The following is an 18,230-nucleotide window of genomic DNA, read 5'->3' on the forward strand; positions in this document are numbered from 1 at the left end:
GTCAGCACTGTTACCCAACAGCATTGGGGTCATGAGTTTTATACCTGCGCGGGGTTTGTATTGGCTTCCTTTGGGGTCTTCGTTTAGCTTTCTGACCTGTTTGGTAAAATATGGATGTTTAGGTCTCACACAAGGACTTCCCTAGAAGATCCACTACTGGGTGGACTAAAAATCCCGCCACCTTTCAGACTAGAATATGCCGAAATTTGCCTGGAATATTTCGTATCTGTCACAGTCCTGGCCAGAATAGAAAGCTATGAAATGATGTAAATCTCTTTAGAGAATTTGTCTTCATTTTTATTTAAAAAAATTGCAGGCATTTATCAGAACAATCTCCTCCATTAGCACAACAAGCAGAGGAGACAGTTGATGACTTGTGTCCACTCCTACTGCCGACAGTGAAGAATCCTCACAACGTGCCGTGTGAACACAATGTGAAGATTCAGATGTCTGCAACCACATAGAGTGACTGAAGACTGAGGCTGGACAACCCCTTTAGTAATAAGACAAATTATTCAGAAGCGCTCGGCCCCCCTAGAAGTGTTGGTCCAAGGCCAGCTACATGGTCTTCCTCAGTGGTCTTTCTTTTAAAAAATGGCCTTCAGCTTGATCTCAAGCCATGGTGACATGATGGATGAATGCTCTGTAGGAAAATCGATCTTGTGCAAGCCTAGATAGGTCCACCAGGGTCTTCTCCAACGTTCTCTTGATTGTATCAAGCCATTGGGTTGCTGGTCCTCCTCCTCGCCTTGTTCCTTCTATTCTTCTCACCATGATGTCCTTCTCTTCCTACGATGTGTCCAAAGTAGACAAGTCTACAGGCTCTATTTTATAAGTTCCTAAGTTTGCACTTTTACCATTTCTATTTCCCCAAAAAAATCTGAATCTGAAACTGTTAAAGTAATAAAACAAAAGTCAAAAAAATATCCCGGAGTGACATTAGGTGAGAAACCAGGCCCGGCAAGCAGGCGTGGGGTCAGTATGATGACCTCATAAGCGTGTCACTTCTTCACGTGGCACTCAAAGCGGAGAACAGCTACATTGATAGATTTACAATGGGACCTGGGAAGAATGCCAGACTACCACAAAGTTGTCTTTTTTTTATAGTCCAGCGCTGGCAGCTGAAGCATTAGGTAACTGATCCATTAGTCCCAGTCTATTGGTCTCTCTCTCTCATATCTCAAGTGAGGTGGTTCTAATTAAATGAATCTGCATGTCAATCTATCGGTGATCAATCAAACCAGTCCGGTAGTCCCCCACCCCGCTCCTCGCCTCCTCCTTCGCTGCCGGGAGCCGGCGGCTGACAGCAGCTGATAATGGAGGAAAGAGTGCAGTGTCAAGCTAAGTTAATTAGTCAACATAATAGGTGGATTATAGAAGAACTGAGCAAAACTGCAGGATTGTGTACGTTGGCACAAAGTGCCAGACAGGGTTGCAATTAACAGATAATTATTATATTTGGGTGTAAAATGAATAAACTCATCTCCCAGCGCCTGCAAAAGTAGTGGCAGGCAGACCCTTACTTACCGCACTCCTATTCATCATCATCATGCCCCGCCGCAGATCGGGCCATTGTCACCACTAGAGCAGATTTTACCATCTTTTTTTCCCCCCTATCTTTATTAAGTATTTAGAGGAATAATCATGGCCGTTGTAATTTACACACATTTTTATCTCGCTTATTTCCTGGCATAATCTATTGAGCACTTTTTTTTATTATATTTGTGATATGTCGACGCACCTCGACTGGGTTAACAATTTAGAATAAATCAGCTGGAGTCGCAGATTATGCCGACAAATGAAATAGAGCACATGAAGCAATGTATTTTCACTCAACCGGGGTCTTCTTTCAACTCCGAGCAGGTTTCGAAGCTGAGGTTTTTTTTTTTGTTGTTGTTTTTTTCCTCTCCTTAGGATACAAGTAACATCTTTTGTAGTGGTGACAGCAGAGAGGCTTTCGAATCTGGCTTTCTCTGCTAGTACAAGTAACAGAACATCGGAATACATTGTGTGGATTCTTAAGAGCTGTCACAACATAGAAACACGGCCAGGATAAGGGGTAGGCAGAGTAGGCAGCTGTCTAGGGCACTGTGGTTGGGGGAGGGCACAATTGTTTTTAATTTCTGGCTTTAGCTGGTGTCGGAAATGTTGATAATGGTGCATGAGGCACCCAATAGTACATATATAAATGTAAAGTGCACAGTTATAATATTGTGCGTCCATAGAATAGGGGATAACTTACCGATTAATGGGGTTTGAAAATAGGGCTCTGAACTCAAAAAGTGGGCTCCATTCATTGACTATAGCTTCCTGTACACATTATAAGGTTGTCAACCAAGCAATGGTTTAGCCAATCGTTCAGCCCACAGACACCTTGGCCGTCTCTCGAATACTTCTCTATGATAAAGCCAAATCTTTATGTCAGCGGCTTATGTCTGGGAGAACAGAGCGATTGGCAGGCCGAAATCAAACATCTTTCCCTGCACTCAGTTGTCCGGGACCCCCATACATGTTGGATTTTTGACCGAACCCGTCGATATTGGCAAAAGGACTCTTTTTAGGTGCTCAATTAGGTGAATGGAGCCTTATGTATACACTTGGGGTATACTCCTTAGGGGTACAGCCTAATGGAATACGAAAAGAGTCTAACATCTTACTGGGTCAATGTTTCTGGGTTAGTCCCAGCAAATAGGAGTGTATCCAACGGCTATACTTTAGGGACAGAAGTTGAAGGTCCTGCCTCTCCAAAAGAGATTGTTGCACCCCTGATGTGATATATTCAGAAAATGAAAAATGTTGTTAGTCCATCATCAAGGATAATTCCGAGAGGGTAGATTTGTGAGACTTAAGGAGATGTAACCTCTACCGTTGTCTTCGGAGTGGCACCTACTGTTGGAAGCAAAAGTTATGGAGCACTATTGGGCAGCATGGAGGTCATACCAAAATGACAAGTTGGCACAAGGGTCAACAAAATATTGCGAAACAGTGGGGACACCACAAAAGCAATAGGGTCTCATCTGATAGACAATGTAGGATTAAGATGAAGGTAACTACTCACCTTGTGAGGTCGTGAGGCCCACAACAAAGGTTATATGCTTCAAAAGCTTTGAGGCTTCAATGTGGTCATCAAGAAGTAGAAGAAATTGGTAATCTGTTGGTACTGTATCCTCAATAACGATCCAACGGCGTTGTAAAAATCGTCAATGTAATTTTAACCTCAACACGTTTCGAAGTTAAAAAAATTCTTCCTCAGGAGTTTGTCTGTCATGGTTCTCCTGGGGAAGAAGTTTGTTAACTTCGAATCGCGTTGAGATTAAAACCGCCTTGACAATTTTTACACCGTCGTTGGATTTTTATTGAGGATCCAGTACCATATTACCATTGCTATTTCTTGGTCACCATACCGCTGACAGTTCACACTAGGGTAGAGGCCGTTCAGTTTAGTCAAAAGCTGAAAGTCATCTATGCAGGAAATTTTAAGAAAGAGGTCAAGCAAGCAAGGGCTGCACTGAAAATTTGCTTTATGTCCTTGTTATTTTCAGAGTACATTTTACTCATCCATCTTGGTGTCGCTTTACAGGTTGTGGTGTCCACCACCATCAATGTGGATGGACATGTGCTGGCTGTATCAGATAATATGTTTGTCCACAACAACTCAAAGCACGGGAGAAGGGCGCGCAGGCTGGACCCCTCGGATGGCACGCCCTCGTATCTCGAACACGGTAAGATACCACACGTGTCGTTTTATCATGTCTGTATCATTACTTGACTCATCGACCACAGTCCACCTAGCGTTGTCACGTCCCATAAGTTGATGGATAGTCCATAGAGCTTCTACTCTCTTGACTGCTCAATCGGAACCGAAAGCTTCACTGTAAATAATCAATATACATACATTAGGTGACATCTCTAACTGATGGGCTTAGATTTCATGCAGACAGGGTGAAATAAATTGGCAGTAAAATATTGGGATCATAGTCATAGTTTCATGCACCTGACCCCAGGCACAGCTTCTGCTTGAGTTCTCCATCTGTGAATTCACGTGATGTCAATAACGAGGTCCTGTACATTGCTGAAGCCAGAAGAGATGGCCAATAGGTCCAATACGGGACACCTCCGGAAATATGAAAATTATAGACAGGTCACGTCGCCGATGGGAAGATCAGGGAATTGGAGTCGTGAATAGCCCCTTTAATAAATATAGCCTATAAACAGACTCAGCATTCCTGTTTTGGTTTATTAATCTATTCTTCCATGAACATTCAGTACCTATTAACACGTTAACATCTGACTACAAATCTATGAGTACGAATCGTGGTAGCCATATTGATTTACCAACAATACTCGTGGACAATATTATCCTTGGACACTAATAGAACAGTGCCTCTAGTGGCTAAAGCATAAAAATGTCAACCCGATGTCTTGTGGAAAATAACTAAATTGGTAGAAATGAAAGATCGAATACTTTATCTGTAGAGATGAGTGGATTTCTTCGCAAGACCAAGGTCCATGTTCCAGGTCAGTAGTATCTGGACCTTGGATAGGAGCTGTGCGAATTTCCTGAGCTTCAGGATTCCCCGACGCGCGTTTGATTCGGTGAAATTTGTGGCGTCATCTATGTGCGTCATAGGTGATGTCTCGCAACCCAGCTAATCATAAGTCCCACCTGGAAGGTAGGATGGTAAGAAAATTCATGCAGCTGCTTTCCACGACCAGATATACTACTGACCTGGAACATTGACTGTGGTCTCGCCAAGAGATCCACTTATCTCAGTCACCAAGTTTTCACTACCCCATCTGAGATCAGCTTCATATAGAAGCAAAGATTCTATTTCCAGTGATGTATCACTTACTGAGCTGCTTGCTGCAATTTTGTCAAAATCCCAGTTTTATCTGGTGCAGATTTATCAGATCTCTAAATACTGAGCTGCGTAAAACCACGCCCACCCCACTGATTGGCTGCTTTCTGTGTTCGCTACACATAGACAGAAAGCAGCCAATCAGTGGTGTGGGCGCGGTTATACAGAGCTCATAAATATGGAGGGTTACATGGCAGCAGGTTTACTAGGGATAATCTCCTTCTGATAAAATGGTGATTTTATCAAAACTACAGCAAGCAGCCCAGTAAGTGACACATCGCTGGAATCGGAGTCTCTGTCCTTATAGTATGCTGCTCACAGCGAAAACCTGGTGATAGATTCCTTTCAAGAAATAGCGGACAGATGGAAGAATATAATGTCACTCAAAAACTGTACAATTTAATTTAAAAATGATTTCTTATCAAACAATTATTTTTATAGAAATAAAAAAACCTGTATAGAAATAATTTAATTTTTTATTAACCTGTATAGAAATAATTTAATTTTTTTTAAACCTGTATAGAAATAATTAATTTTTTTTAACCTGTATAGAAATAATTTATTTTTTTTAACCTGCATAGAAATAATAAAAAATTTTTAACCTGTATAGAAATAATTTCATTTTTTTTAACCTGTATAGAAATAATTTCATTTTTTTTAACCTGTATAGAAATAATTTTTTTAACCTGTATAGAAATAATTTTTTTAACCTGTATAGAAATAATTTAATTTTTTTTAACCTGTATAGAAATAATTTTTTTAACCTGTATAGAAATAATTTAATTTTTTTTAACCTGTATAGAAATAATTTATTTTTTTTAACCTGTATAGAAATAATTTTTTTAACCCGTATAGAAATAATTTATTTTTTTAACCTGTATAGAAATAATTTAATTTTTTTTAACCTGCATAGAAATAATTTAAATTTTTTTTAACCTGTATAGAAATAATTTACATTTTTTTTAACCTGTATAGAAATAATTTATTTTTTTTAACCTGCATAGAAATAATTTAAATTTTTTTTAACCTGCATAGAAATAATTTACATTTTTTTTAACCTGTATAGAAATAATTTAATTTTTTTAACCTGTATAGAAATAATTTTTTTTTTTAACCTGCATAGAAATAATTTAAATTTTTTTTAACCTGTATAGAAATAATTTACATTTTTTTAACCTGTATAGAAATAATTTAATTTTTTTAACCTGTATAGAAATAATTTCATTTTTTTTAACTTGTATAGAAATTATTATTTTTTTTTAACCTGTATAGAATTTTTTTTTTTTTTTTTGAACCTGCTACTCTTTTTTCTTTCTTCTGTGAAGTTCCAGGTAATTTTTGATTTAAAAAAAAAAGTCTAATCAAATACAGTAACTACTCCAGATCACAGCGTTCATTTCCATCGAGGGGAAGCAGACGGATCTCATTCTTTCCCCCGGTGGAGTGAAATCTTTAGTCTCAGCCAGGGATAGTGCAAGACCCCTCTGAGCTGTCGACTGCACTACATTATTATTCAATGATTGAATATGCTACAAGGGGAAGCAGGGGAACTCGTCACCCTGACAGCATTCCGCGGAGAAGTGACTAAATTACTTTATGTACCATTAGCGCTAGCAGCTACGCTGAACTCTCTCCCAGTGTTTATGCAAATGAAAGCGAGCAGACTCAAGAGGTCCTGGCAGGCGGAGGGGAGACTGACAAGATGTTAAATGTTCCTCTTTTTAAATGGCCGGTTCAATTTATTTCGCTCTGCCTTCTGCTTGTGCCGATTTCTTTATCCGCGCGCTCGATATTAATACATTTACATCAGACAAATCTTTTTTCTTCTGGAGGCATCCAAAGTAATAAAATAGAATAGCCTTCAGGAGGCAAAAAAAAAAACTGAAGAGCTCGCTATCATTCATCCCGTTTAATTATTATTATTATTTTCAAATTTTTTGGTTCAAAAGGATACCGGTTACGCTGTCATCAGGTCCTTTTCGATAGTACTTAAAGGCGTTGTCCACTACTAGGAAAACCCCCATCTTGATCCAATTGTTTGGCCCCCATAAAATAATGAAGCCTATAGTCACCTCCCGTTCCATGCCGTTGTGACACATGACTCTGGCGTCCAATCAGCGCTGGTGTCACTGTCTCCGCCTTCGGACAAGTTGAACACAAAGAGGAAGTCCAGGCGTCATATGTCATAAAGGTTAGATCTTTATTCCATAATAGTAATAAAATCACGATAATAGGAAGGCAAGGCAACGTTTCGGCCATATCTGGCCTTTCTCAAGCTTCAAGCTTTATTTTGAGTCTTGAGAAAAGCCAGATGTGGCCCAAACGTTGTCTTGTCTTCCTATTATTGCGATTTTGAATATTATGCAATAAAGACCTAATTTTTTAAAGGATTATCCTCCGGTGCCTCAGGATTTTGGGGGTATTCAGTCTTATGAATAGTGTTTCATTCATCTGCTTCTCAATAGTCTGAAGATAATCTTTTCATTAACTTTAAGAAACATTGAATCGATGTTGTCTTCAGATATCGATGTTGACCCCGTGTGAGCCCCATGGGTGAACATACTATTGGTGCACGGGGGCCTAATAGGTTTGGGGGTTCACAGTCATCCTAAAAGTAGTAGGATCGATACTATCCGTAAGACTTCATGTAAGGGCATAACCTAATAAACTTCATAATTCACAATTATTGCAGATAAATAATTACCGTAGGTGGTTTAGGATTAGTTGGGGTATAAGAGGGAGACCATCATTTCTCGACCTTCTGGCTAAGATCAAGTGTAGTATCGTTCGAAAAGGTGGGTTTGGCTCGGGCTGCCCTAGTAGAGTGGTACATCATGCACACTGGGTACGGTGTGCTGGCCAGTATGTCAGGTGGCTTATATAGTCATCCAGTGTAGACTCTGGCCCTCTAGGATCGAGGTCAGTAGGTTGAGTAAGTTTGAGAGCCCGAAGTGCGTGGTGCTCAAGGAGTGGTGACTCTGGGGTGACTTAACTCACTGAGCCTGGTAAACCCACTAGAGTTTATGGCACTTTTGCAGTACACTTCAAATTTTCATTCTGTTTAAGCACACACCATTTTGGCTAGGATGGGACACTATTAAATTCCCGGGCGAAGGTCCAGTTAGTATTAAAGATATTTATGTAATTGTTTTTCACTTATGTGTCACCCTTTGCACGTGTGTCTTTGTCACCGGATGCAATTAACTTATAGGTTCCCTTCTTTTCGGTCTAATGAGGTGACCATCAAGTTCCACTCCCTTCTGAAAACCCCTGCTTCTCCTCTGTTGGGAGGGGAGTTGACCTGGGTGGCTTCTAGTTTCGCTTGAGTGGGAGCCCAGGCAGATGCTGGGAGAAAGATTGGGTCTTCCTTGGCTTTGGGTAAGGGAGACCACTAGTCCCTGACCCTCACTGTGGCCTTCTGGTTCGGAGGGATGAGGATAGATTTATTGGGGGTCTTTTTCCCGTTGGAGAGGATTACGATTAGCCGTGTCCTAGTTCACTTATATTGTGGCACTTGTCACTTTCTTAAGCATACTTTTGTTTAGAGAACAGCTCTCGGGCTCTAAAAAAATTAATAATAGGGTGCCCATTTCACACAGACCCTCTAATATCTTTGTCTGCCCCGGTGAGCACGTTCAATGCGCTTCTCCTTCGGGAGGAGAGTCAAACTAGACTGAGCGATCAGATCCACCGGGGTGGTAGACCAGGTGAATACTGGATACTCTACTCTTTCCAAGTTTAGGTGAATAGAACCCATAAATCCCAGGCCCTCACTGTGGCCTTTTGATCTGGAGGCACATGGGAATGTTTATTAGGCTACGTTCACATTGGCGTTCCGCCAATGTGCGTCGCTGTTGTGCCGGCGACGCAGCGGCGACGCAGCGGCGACGCGCCCCTATGTTTAACATAGGGGACGCGTGCGTTTTTAGGGTGGCGTTTTTCGACACTTGCGTCGTTTCCGACGCTAGCGTCGGACGCAAGAAAATGCAACAAGTTGCATTTTCTGTGCGTCCGATTTTGGTCAAAAAACGATGCACGCGTCGCAAAACGCGCGCGTTTCTGCGCGCGTTTGCGCGCGTTTTTTCGTGCGTCGCGCGTTGCGTCGCCGACGCAGGGCGGCGCAACGCTAGTGTGAACGTAGCCTTAGGGGCATCCATGTGCACATTTTCATGTGTCGCTTCTTGTGTTTTTGGCACACTCGGGTGGAGACTATGATCTCCAGCTCCATAGAAAAAAAATTATGGGCAAGCAGATTGTGCTCCTGCTGAGCCAACCCTCCCCCTTCTCGGCAATTACTATGCCCTTGATAGCCAAAAGACATCAATTGTGTAGGTTGATATAAAATATTTTAATAGTCTGGATTGTTAACCTTCAGACTACCAGAATGTTCACAATATGCTCAACTGATCTACTGGCCACTAAGGCAACAATATTTGCCAGTGGATTGGACATGGGCACAATCGCCCAGATGGTATGAAGAAAGCTTGTGATCAAACCCTTACTGGAAATATTGGGTGACCAACCAATACACTCTGGATACAGCCATTTTTGGGTATTATTATTATTATTATTTATTTATATAGCACCATTAATTCCATGGTTCTGGACATGAGAAAGGGGTTACGTACGGAGTTATAGATATCGTTTAACAGTAAACAAATTTACAATGACAGAGTGGTACAGAGGGGAGAGGACCCTGTCCTTGCGGACTTACAATCTATGGGATAATGGGCAAGAGACAGAAGGTTGGGGGAGCTGCAGCTCTGGTGGTGGTGAGGCGGCAGCTCTGGTGGTGGTGAGGCGGCAGCTCTGGTGGTGGTGAGGCGGCAGCTCTGATGGTGAGGCAGCAGCTCGGGTGGTGGTGAGGCGGCAGAATGGTTATTACAGGCTGTAGGCTTTCCTGAAGAGATGGGTTTTCAGGTTCCATCTGAAGGATCCGAGGGTGGTGGATAATCGGACGTGTTGAGGCATGGAATTCCAGAGGATGGGAGATATTCAGGAGAAATCTTGGAGGCGGTTGTGTGAGGAACGAATAAGTGTAGTGGAGAGTAGGAGGTCTTGGGAGGATCGAAAACTATGTGAGGGAAGATATTGGGAGATTTGTTCAGAGATATAGGGAGGGGACAGGTTGCGGATGGTTTTGTAGATCAATGTTAGTAGTTTGAACTAGATTTGTTGGGGAATTGGGAGCCTGTGGAGGGATTTGCAGAGGGAAGAAGCAGGGGATTAGCGAGGAGGGAGGTGGAATAGCCGGGCAGCAGAGTTGAGGAAAGACTGGAGCGGTGCAAGAGAGTTAGCGGGGAGGCCACAGAGGAGGGTGTTGCAGTAATCGAGGTGGGAGATGATGAGGGCATGCACAAGAGTTTTGGTAGATTGTGGGCTGAGGAAGGGACGAATTCTGGCAATATTTTTGAGTTGGAGGCGATAGGAGGTGGCAAGAGTTTGGACGTGTGGTTTGAAGGACAGGGCAGAGTCAAGAGTTACCCCAAGGCAGCAGATTTCAGGTGCGGGAGAGAGCATGATGCCAGACCTTCTATCCCCTCTGGGACATTTAGGCAAGAACTTGTAGGGACACCACGATACTGGTCGTGGTGATGTCACCCAAGGTGAGATTCTTAGTGTCAATGATGGTTAAAATAATCCTGTGCTTCAGGGATGTTCAGAGCTGGGTCCATTTCTCTTTGGGGATGGGATAAGTCATTTAGTTTACTACGGCTGAGCTTATGATCCCTCTAGTTTGCTCCTTCTTGATTGATTTCAGTATACACCCGTAAATATTATTTTGGCGCTCAAAATCATTTCTTCCATTACGTCCTGGGATCTGAGGCTCTTTTAAAAAAAAAAAAAGGCCCCTTTGACCTGAGCATAATTTTTTTTGTTTCCTTGGAAGTGACACCCAGCTGTAATTTTTTATCATTTGTCATCGGAGATTTCTGCAGATGATATTATTTCTGCGTGCTCGGTGACTGCATTACAACAGACCTATCTTTAAATAAGCCCTCAGGGCCACAACGCCACTGGAAACATAGGATAATGGAAAAACAGAATGGTGAAAAACATTTTTTGGACTCCAGCCTGGAGTCTCTCGGGGTCTGTGTATAAATTGGAATCGAGTTCTGGATCCACCCAGAAACTAAACTAGGACCATTTCTACATCAGCCGCATTATTTGTGTCTTTGTCATACACGCCCTACGTGTAAGTGCGCCCGGAAACATTCATATACAGACTGTCCTCGTAAATGTATACCATATGTCTACTTTCTGCAACGAGATATTTTCTTAGAACGAAGGATTTTCTGCAGAGATGGGTCCTACATACATGATTAATGCAGTGAATAGATATATCCATTGTATTATACGATACTCTTTAGGCTTTTTTTGTTGTTTTTTTTCCCTAATTTTTCAAATCCAAAGTGCGGATTGATAGTTTTGGTACATTATACTCATCTGCATTTGTAAAATTAGAATTCAAGGTAATGTGGATGATATCAAGAAGCACCTGAACCCATCGGGAACAATGCTGGCACAACCGAGTGATCCGCACATGTGGGCAGCTGCCATAGTTTGGCAGCAGAGATGTGTTTGCGGATGACAGATGACTGCTCAAAGTCCCTTCGAGGTTATCTGCCAACTGTTTGTGGGCATGCTTGGCATCATTTTATTTAGGTGATGTGCTTTTTATTTTTCGAGGCCATAAAAGAGAAAATAAAACGTCATGGCATCTTGAAAGTAAAGAATGGGAAGCTTGTACTAAAGTCATCTGTCAGAAGGTTTTTGCTATGTAATCTGAGAGCAGCATGATATAGGAGCAAAGACCCGGAATCCAGTGATATGTCACTTACTAGGCTCTGTGTTTCTGTTTCAATAAAGTCAATGTTTTATCAGCAGAAGATTATCACTACAGGACTAGGTGTCTTGTGCCTCCTAGCCTACTGTTCTGTGTAACCACGCCCCCACCACTGATTGGCAGCTTTCTTTTTATGTACACCAAAAGCTGCCAATCAGTGGTGTGGGCCGAGTTATTCAGGGCTCAGCATTCTGAGCACTGCTAGATCTGCTGCAGAGAAATCAGTGATTGTAACATAATGACCACATGTAGCCCAGGAAATTATACATTGCCGGAATCAGAGTCTCAGCCCATACATCATGCTGCTCTCAGATAACATAGCAAAAAGATTCCCTCTAACAAATTTCTATATTAATATAATGTCCTACTTAGTGAAAAGAGATATCTATCCAGTATGAAAACTTAGCATATGAACTAAATTGGATTTTGCTCATTTTTGCTCCTGGAACCATCAGCATTGTCATTCAAGGCTATACTACAAGACATAGCCTTGACAGCGACATAGGAACAGATCTGCTATCCCGTTAGCCCAAGTGGCACAAAAAATAACATGCTATATGGCAATAGCAAAGATTGCAAAAGAGTCATGGCTATGAGTCCACTGTATTCATGAGGGAAGCTTTTCCTTGGTCCTTTAAGCAGTGATTGACGCCTATACTTACCAACATCTGGATTGATAACAGAAGGATGTTTAAGTCCAGCACTCAGGACAACCGAGGAACACCTCAAAATTGAGTAGAATACCCATTTTGGGAAAGATTTGTGTGATCCCCCGTCCTTTTCAAAATCAGGACATGCCCAATTATTTAAAAGAAAATCAGAACAGTCCGGGCAAATTTGGAACTGTTGGCAACTATGACTTGTCTCCATGCTAAACAGGGCAGACCCTTTAACATCTCACAAAAGCTCTTTAAGTATGTTTTGGGTTACTGAACTAGGTCTATTTAAGTCCTACGCTCTGGACTGCTCAAAATTTGTTGGGAACCCTCTTTTAGGCAGGTTATATGCAAGCTCTGATTTTGTAAATTTGCCCACATTTTCTGGAATTGTTTCAAGAGAGGCCTGGATGTCTTCCTGGAGCAGAACAATATTGTATCATACAATTAGGTTCTGTAGAAGGACGTAGATCTGGGGATTTATTATGATGGAATATAGGCTGAACTGGATGGACAAATGTCTTTTTTCGGCCTTACTAACTATGTTACTATGTTACTATGTAAATGTGCACAGATTTAGAACTTTTAGCATGGCGGACCCATATACATATATTACTCTTGAAAAACCCCTTGAAGCTTGTTTTACACAAATCTATTTTATGAGTAAGCTGAGTTGGAGTTTCAGCTTGGATGGTAATTAACTAAAATAGATGAAAAGCTCCGAACATAATCAGTCACATTATATAGGACATTTGGTATTTCCTAATATATGATGCCATGGTGTGCGTATGTAATAGGATATATAATGATCCTTGTCATTATAGTACAAATTAAAATATTCCCATCATTTCCATAAGCTTGAATTAATGACAGAACTGTTGGTTTAAACATTCGGCATATGACCGTATCATTACGGAGGCCCCCTGCAGTTTGCGACAAGGGTACCAGATGGATTGGAGAGCGGGTTAATCCTATCACAAGGAATCTTATATGACCATCTGGATAATCCGGAGCTCAGAATCAATGTCTGTGAAAGACAAGACTGAGGCCAAGATTAACACACACAGCACTTTCCAGGAGGGCTGTTCATTTCCGAGCTGGGCCCCTGTCTATTTTTGTAAGAGACGGTCAATATCTTGGATCTATAGCTTCGTTTTGAAGCTATGGCAATCAGCTGCTCAGCTTCCTAGCGTCTCCTTCTAAAATGGTTAAAAGGCTTACACTACCATTCTTGATGGATATGTTTTAAGAATTATCTTAGAAACATGGAATATTTTTCTGTTTCTTTTAAATAATTTGTTAGATTTTATTTCAGCTTTTTTATCCTCAAATGATAGTATTAGGCGATGGATAGATGGATGGGTAGATGGGTGGAGGCATAGATGGATGGATAGCTGCTGGATGGATGGAGGCATATATGGATGGATAGCTGGATAGATGGAGGCACAGATGGATGGATGACTGCTGGATGGATGGATGGAGGCATAGATGGATGGATAGCGGCATAGATGGATGGATGGAGGCATAGATTGATGGATAACTGGTGGATAGATGGATGGATGAAGGCATAGATGGATGGATAGATGGATGGAGGTATAGATGGATGGATGGAGGCATAGATGGATGGAGGCATAGATGGATGGATAGATGGATGGATGGAGGCATAGATGGATGGATAGATGGATGGATGGAGGCATGGATGGATGGAGGCATAGATGGATGGATACCTGGTGGATGGATGGAGGCATAGATGGATGGATGGAGGCATAGATGGATGGATAACTGGTGGATAGATGGATGGATGGAGGCATAGATGGATGGATAGCTGGATAGATGGAGGCACAGATGGATGGATAGCTGCTGGATGGATGGAGGCATAGATGGATGGATAGCTGGATAGATGGAGGCACAGATGGATGGATAGCTGCTGGATGGATGGAGGCATATATGGATGGATAGCTGGATAGATGGAGGTACAGATGGATGGATGACTGCTGGATGGATGGATGGAGGCATAGATGGATGGATAGCGGCATAGATGGATGGATGGAGGCATAGATTGATGGATAACTGGTGGATAGATGGATGGATGGAGGCATAGATGGATGGATAGATGGATGGATGGAGGTATAGATGGATGGATGGAGGCATAGATGGATGGAGGCATAGATGGATGGATAGATGGATGGATGGAGGCATAGATGGATGGATAGATGGATGGATGGAGGCATGGATGGATGGAGGCATAGATGGATAGATACCTGGTGGATGGATGGAGGCATAGATGGATGGATGGAGGCATAGATGGATGGATAACTGGTGGATAGATGGATGGATGGAGGCATAGATGGATGGATAGATGGATGGATGGAGGTATAGATGGATGGATGGAGGCATAGATGGATGGATAGATGGATGGATGGAGGCATGGATGGATGGAGGCACAGATGGATGGATAGCTGCTGGATGGATGGAGGCATAGATGGATGGATAGCTGGATAGATGGAGGCACAGATGGATGGATAGCTGCTGGATGGATGGAGGCATAGATGGATGGATAGCTGGATAGATGGAGGCACAGATGGATGGATAGCTGCTGGATGGATGGAGGCATAGATGGATGGATAGCTGGATAGATGGAGGCACAGATGGATGGATAGCTGCTGGATGGATGGATGGAGGCATAGATGGATGGATAGCGGCATAGATGGATGGATGGAGGCATAGATTGATGGATAACTGGTGGATAGATGGATGGATGAAGGCATAGATGGATGGATAGATGGATGGATGGAGGCATGGATGGATGGAGGCATAGATGGATGGATACCTGGTGGATGGATGGAGGCATAGATGGATGGATGGAGGCATAGATAGATGGATAACTGGTGGATAGATGGATGGATGGAGGCATAGATGGATGGATGGATGGAGGCATAGATGGATGGATGGAGGCATAGATGGATGGAGGCATAGATGGATGGATAACTGGTGGATGGATGGATGGAAGAATAGATGGATGGATAGATGGATGGATGGAGGCATAGATGGATGGATGGAGGCATAGATGGATGGATAACTGGTGGATGGATGGATTGATGGATGGAGGCATAGATGGTTGGAGGGATAGATGGATGGAGGCATAGATGGATGGATAACTGGTGGATGGATGGATTGATGGATGGAGGCATAGATGGTTGGAGGGATAGATGGATGGAGGCATAGATGGATGGATGGAGGCATAGATGGATGGATAACTGGTGGATAGATGGATGGATGGAGGCATAGATGGATGGATAGATGGATGGATGGAGGCATAGATGTATGGATAACTGGTGGATGGATGGATTGAGGCATAGATGGATGGAGGCATAAATGGATAGCTTGTTGGATGAATAGATGGATGAATGGATGGAGGCATAAATAGATAGATGGTTCAATAGATGGATGGATGGCGCATAGATGGATTGATGGCTCGAGGATGGATAGATAGATAGATACTGTAGATAGTAAAGTTGAACAAAAAGATTCAAAAATACATCCTTCTGCCCAGATCCGCTCATGCTTATTAGGCCTCGCAATGTTGACATGACGTTGCATGAGCCGTAATGATTAGGCCTCACATGATTTCATAATATCGCAGTGCCTAGTAAGAGCAACAGCAACCCAGGATTCTGGTCTGAAGATGTCAGGTGGAGAAGTGAAGACTGCCTTTGACCAGAATCAGACTGGACACCAGACTAAGGCAGCACAAATCTTTTTGCTCAGATAGATAAATAGGGACTTCCCTAGTGATCTAAGGTAGTGGAAGGGACAATGCCCCAATTTTTAACGGTCTAGACAAGTGGATGGCTAAATATTTGATTCTTTGGTGGTTTGGGGTAATGCCTTTTTTTGGTAAGCTAAGCGAGAAGAGGAAGTTAATATTTAATTCCTTGGTTATGTAGGGTAATACAACCTTTGTTAGTGTTCTACAGGAGAAATAGTATTTTGTTCCTTGGTGGTCTGGTGCAATCTTTTTTTGTGTTCTAAGGTAGTATGGGGCTTAATATTTGATGTTCTTGTTGGTCTGAGTTAACGCTCCCTTGTTTGGTGCTCTAGAGTGTAAGTGGAGGTTAATATATGATTCCTTTGTGTAAAAAAGAGTGTTGATTTATAGTCCCAGGTAGTCTAGGGTCAAAAAGGGAGTTAATATTCATTCCCTTGTGGTCTAGTATCAAAGAAGGAGGTTATATTGATTCCCTACTGGTGGGTATTAATGGGGGTTGCTTTGGATTCCCTGGTTCTCTTGGGTAAGAGATTGGCTTGTATAGAGAAGAGAATTAATGTAACACCTCCTTTCATGTAAAATAAGCTCAGGAGGCCGATCCTCGGGGAGATCTATGTCCGCCCCATAGATCTTAACAGGTCAGTTACATATTAAGAAAAACATGGATTTATCTGGAATAAGACATCGGATCACTGATATCAAGATATTATTTTATTCTGCTCTCTATGACCTACATGTCCATATAGACGGCTTAGGAGGGTTGATCCTACTGACAATTTCCCTTTAAGAATTTTGGATAGTTTGTTTATTTTTGATTTTTAGTTTTATGGTTTTGTCCAGCTTACTATTGACTTTTCTTCTACATCGGGGATTTTGATTGACTGTCCTCCCAATATATACTCCTCTCTGGCCCCAATACCCTCCTATGAATAGTTCAAGGGCTGTCATTTCTCCAGTGTTCTTAAAGTCAGTCCTATCAGTCCTACAGATTTGTCTAAATTTGTATAATCTAGCCACAGAAATAAAATCGCAATAAGAAGCTATCTTCCTGCGTCAGATACTCATGGAGGGATATCTGGTGCCACATTTTTTTGTGGAGAAGAGTTTGTGTCGAGGTAAACCAGGTGAGGTGGAACCTCTAAGCCCAAGGTCTGGGTGGGCACACGAAACTCAAGTATTGATGCAGCAAGCTGGAAGACATGTGGGCAGCGAGGACTTGGTACACTGTGGAATGTCAGGAGAAGCAGAATGGATGAAGTGGAATCCCGAAGGGATGGAAGCAAGTAAAGCACAGAAGGTTAAGAACAACAAAGACAGAGGTCTAGAATCTCAATCCGAAGACACAGGTGTGTGTTGTCAATGGGCCTTAATTAGGCCTAGGGTGATCATGTCACTGATCCACGCCGGCAACCTGCAAAACCCGACGTGGAGCACAACAAAGAGCAGAGGACACAGAGGAAGGGAGCGAAGCTCGGATACCGGAGCAGATGTGTAACAATGTGAGAAAGTTTGGAGTGGTAAGAATCCAACCAGTTCCTCTGTCAGTAGAGTGATAGGACAATTAATTCTAAACAGATGTCATCACGATCATTAGAATGGAATTAAATAAATATACTGTCTCCATGGTTACAGACTACAATTAGTTGTGTAGTCGGATCCCACAGTCACACAACGTTTCAAAATTAAACAGCCCCAATTTCATGGTTCACATCTTCCGGCTCCCTCCTGTTCATCATGGCTGGTATTTTGTACAACGGTCTTGATAAAAGGTCCGCTCATTCGCCAAAGTCACTAATTCATGAATTCTGTGGATCATTCAGCTGTCGTGCACCAGGGTATGATGTGTACTCTAGTAAGGGACAGGAGTAGATATCGTGTGGCAGAAATTATGATAACTTTCTGGTTGTACCCCATTAGGTCCCCTCGCCTCTAAGTTCTACTCACTTTTCAAAAATTTGCAGTAGGTGCCCAAAAATTTTGCGGAAAGATGTTGTGACACTCCACCTAGTTTTTTTGACAACTTTTTTTTTGCTCATGCAAAAAAAAACCCCCAGAGAATTTGAAATAAACCCCGACCGGAGTGTTATATGATTGTTCTC

At 42.2% G+C, this 18,230-nt stretch overlaps 1 protein-coding gene across 2 annotated transcripts in view; it reads left to right on the top strand.

Annotated features, from left to right (window-relative positions):
- EBF1 (EBF transcription factor 1) overlaps positions 1-18,230 on the top strand; it is a 439,027-nt gene that overhangs the window by 331,741 nt on the left and 89,056 nt on the right. For both annotated transcript variants that reach the window (XM_069763497.1, XM_069763496.1), the window contains exon 8: positions 3,581-3,722. In XM_069763497.1, the coding sequence (XP_069619598.1) occupies positions 3,581-3,722 (142 nt within the window). The remainder of the gene's footprint in view (positions 1-3,580; positions 3,723-18,230) is intronic.

This window comes from Ranitomeya imitator, chromosome 4, assembly GCF_032444005.1.
Source record: "Ranitomeya imitator isolate aRanImi1 chromosome 4, aRanImi1.pri, whole genome shotgun sequence".
Classification (NCBI taxonomy): domain Eukaryota; kingdom Metazoa; phylum Chordata; class Amphibia; order Anura; family Dendrobatidae; genus Ranitomeya; species Ranitomeya imitator.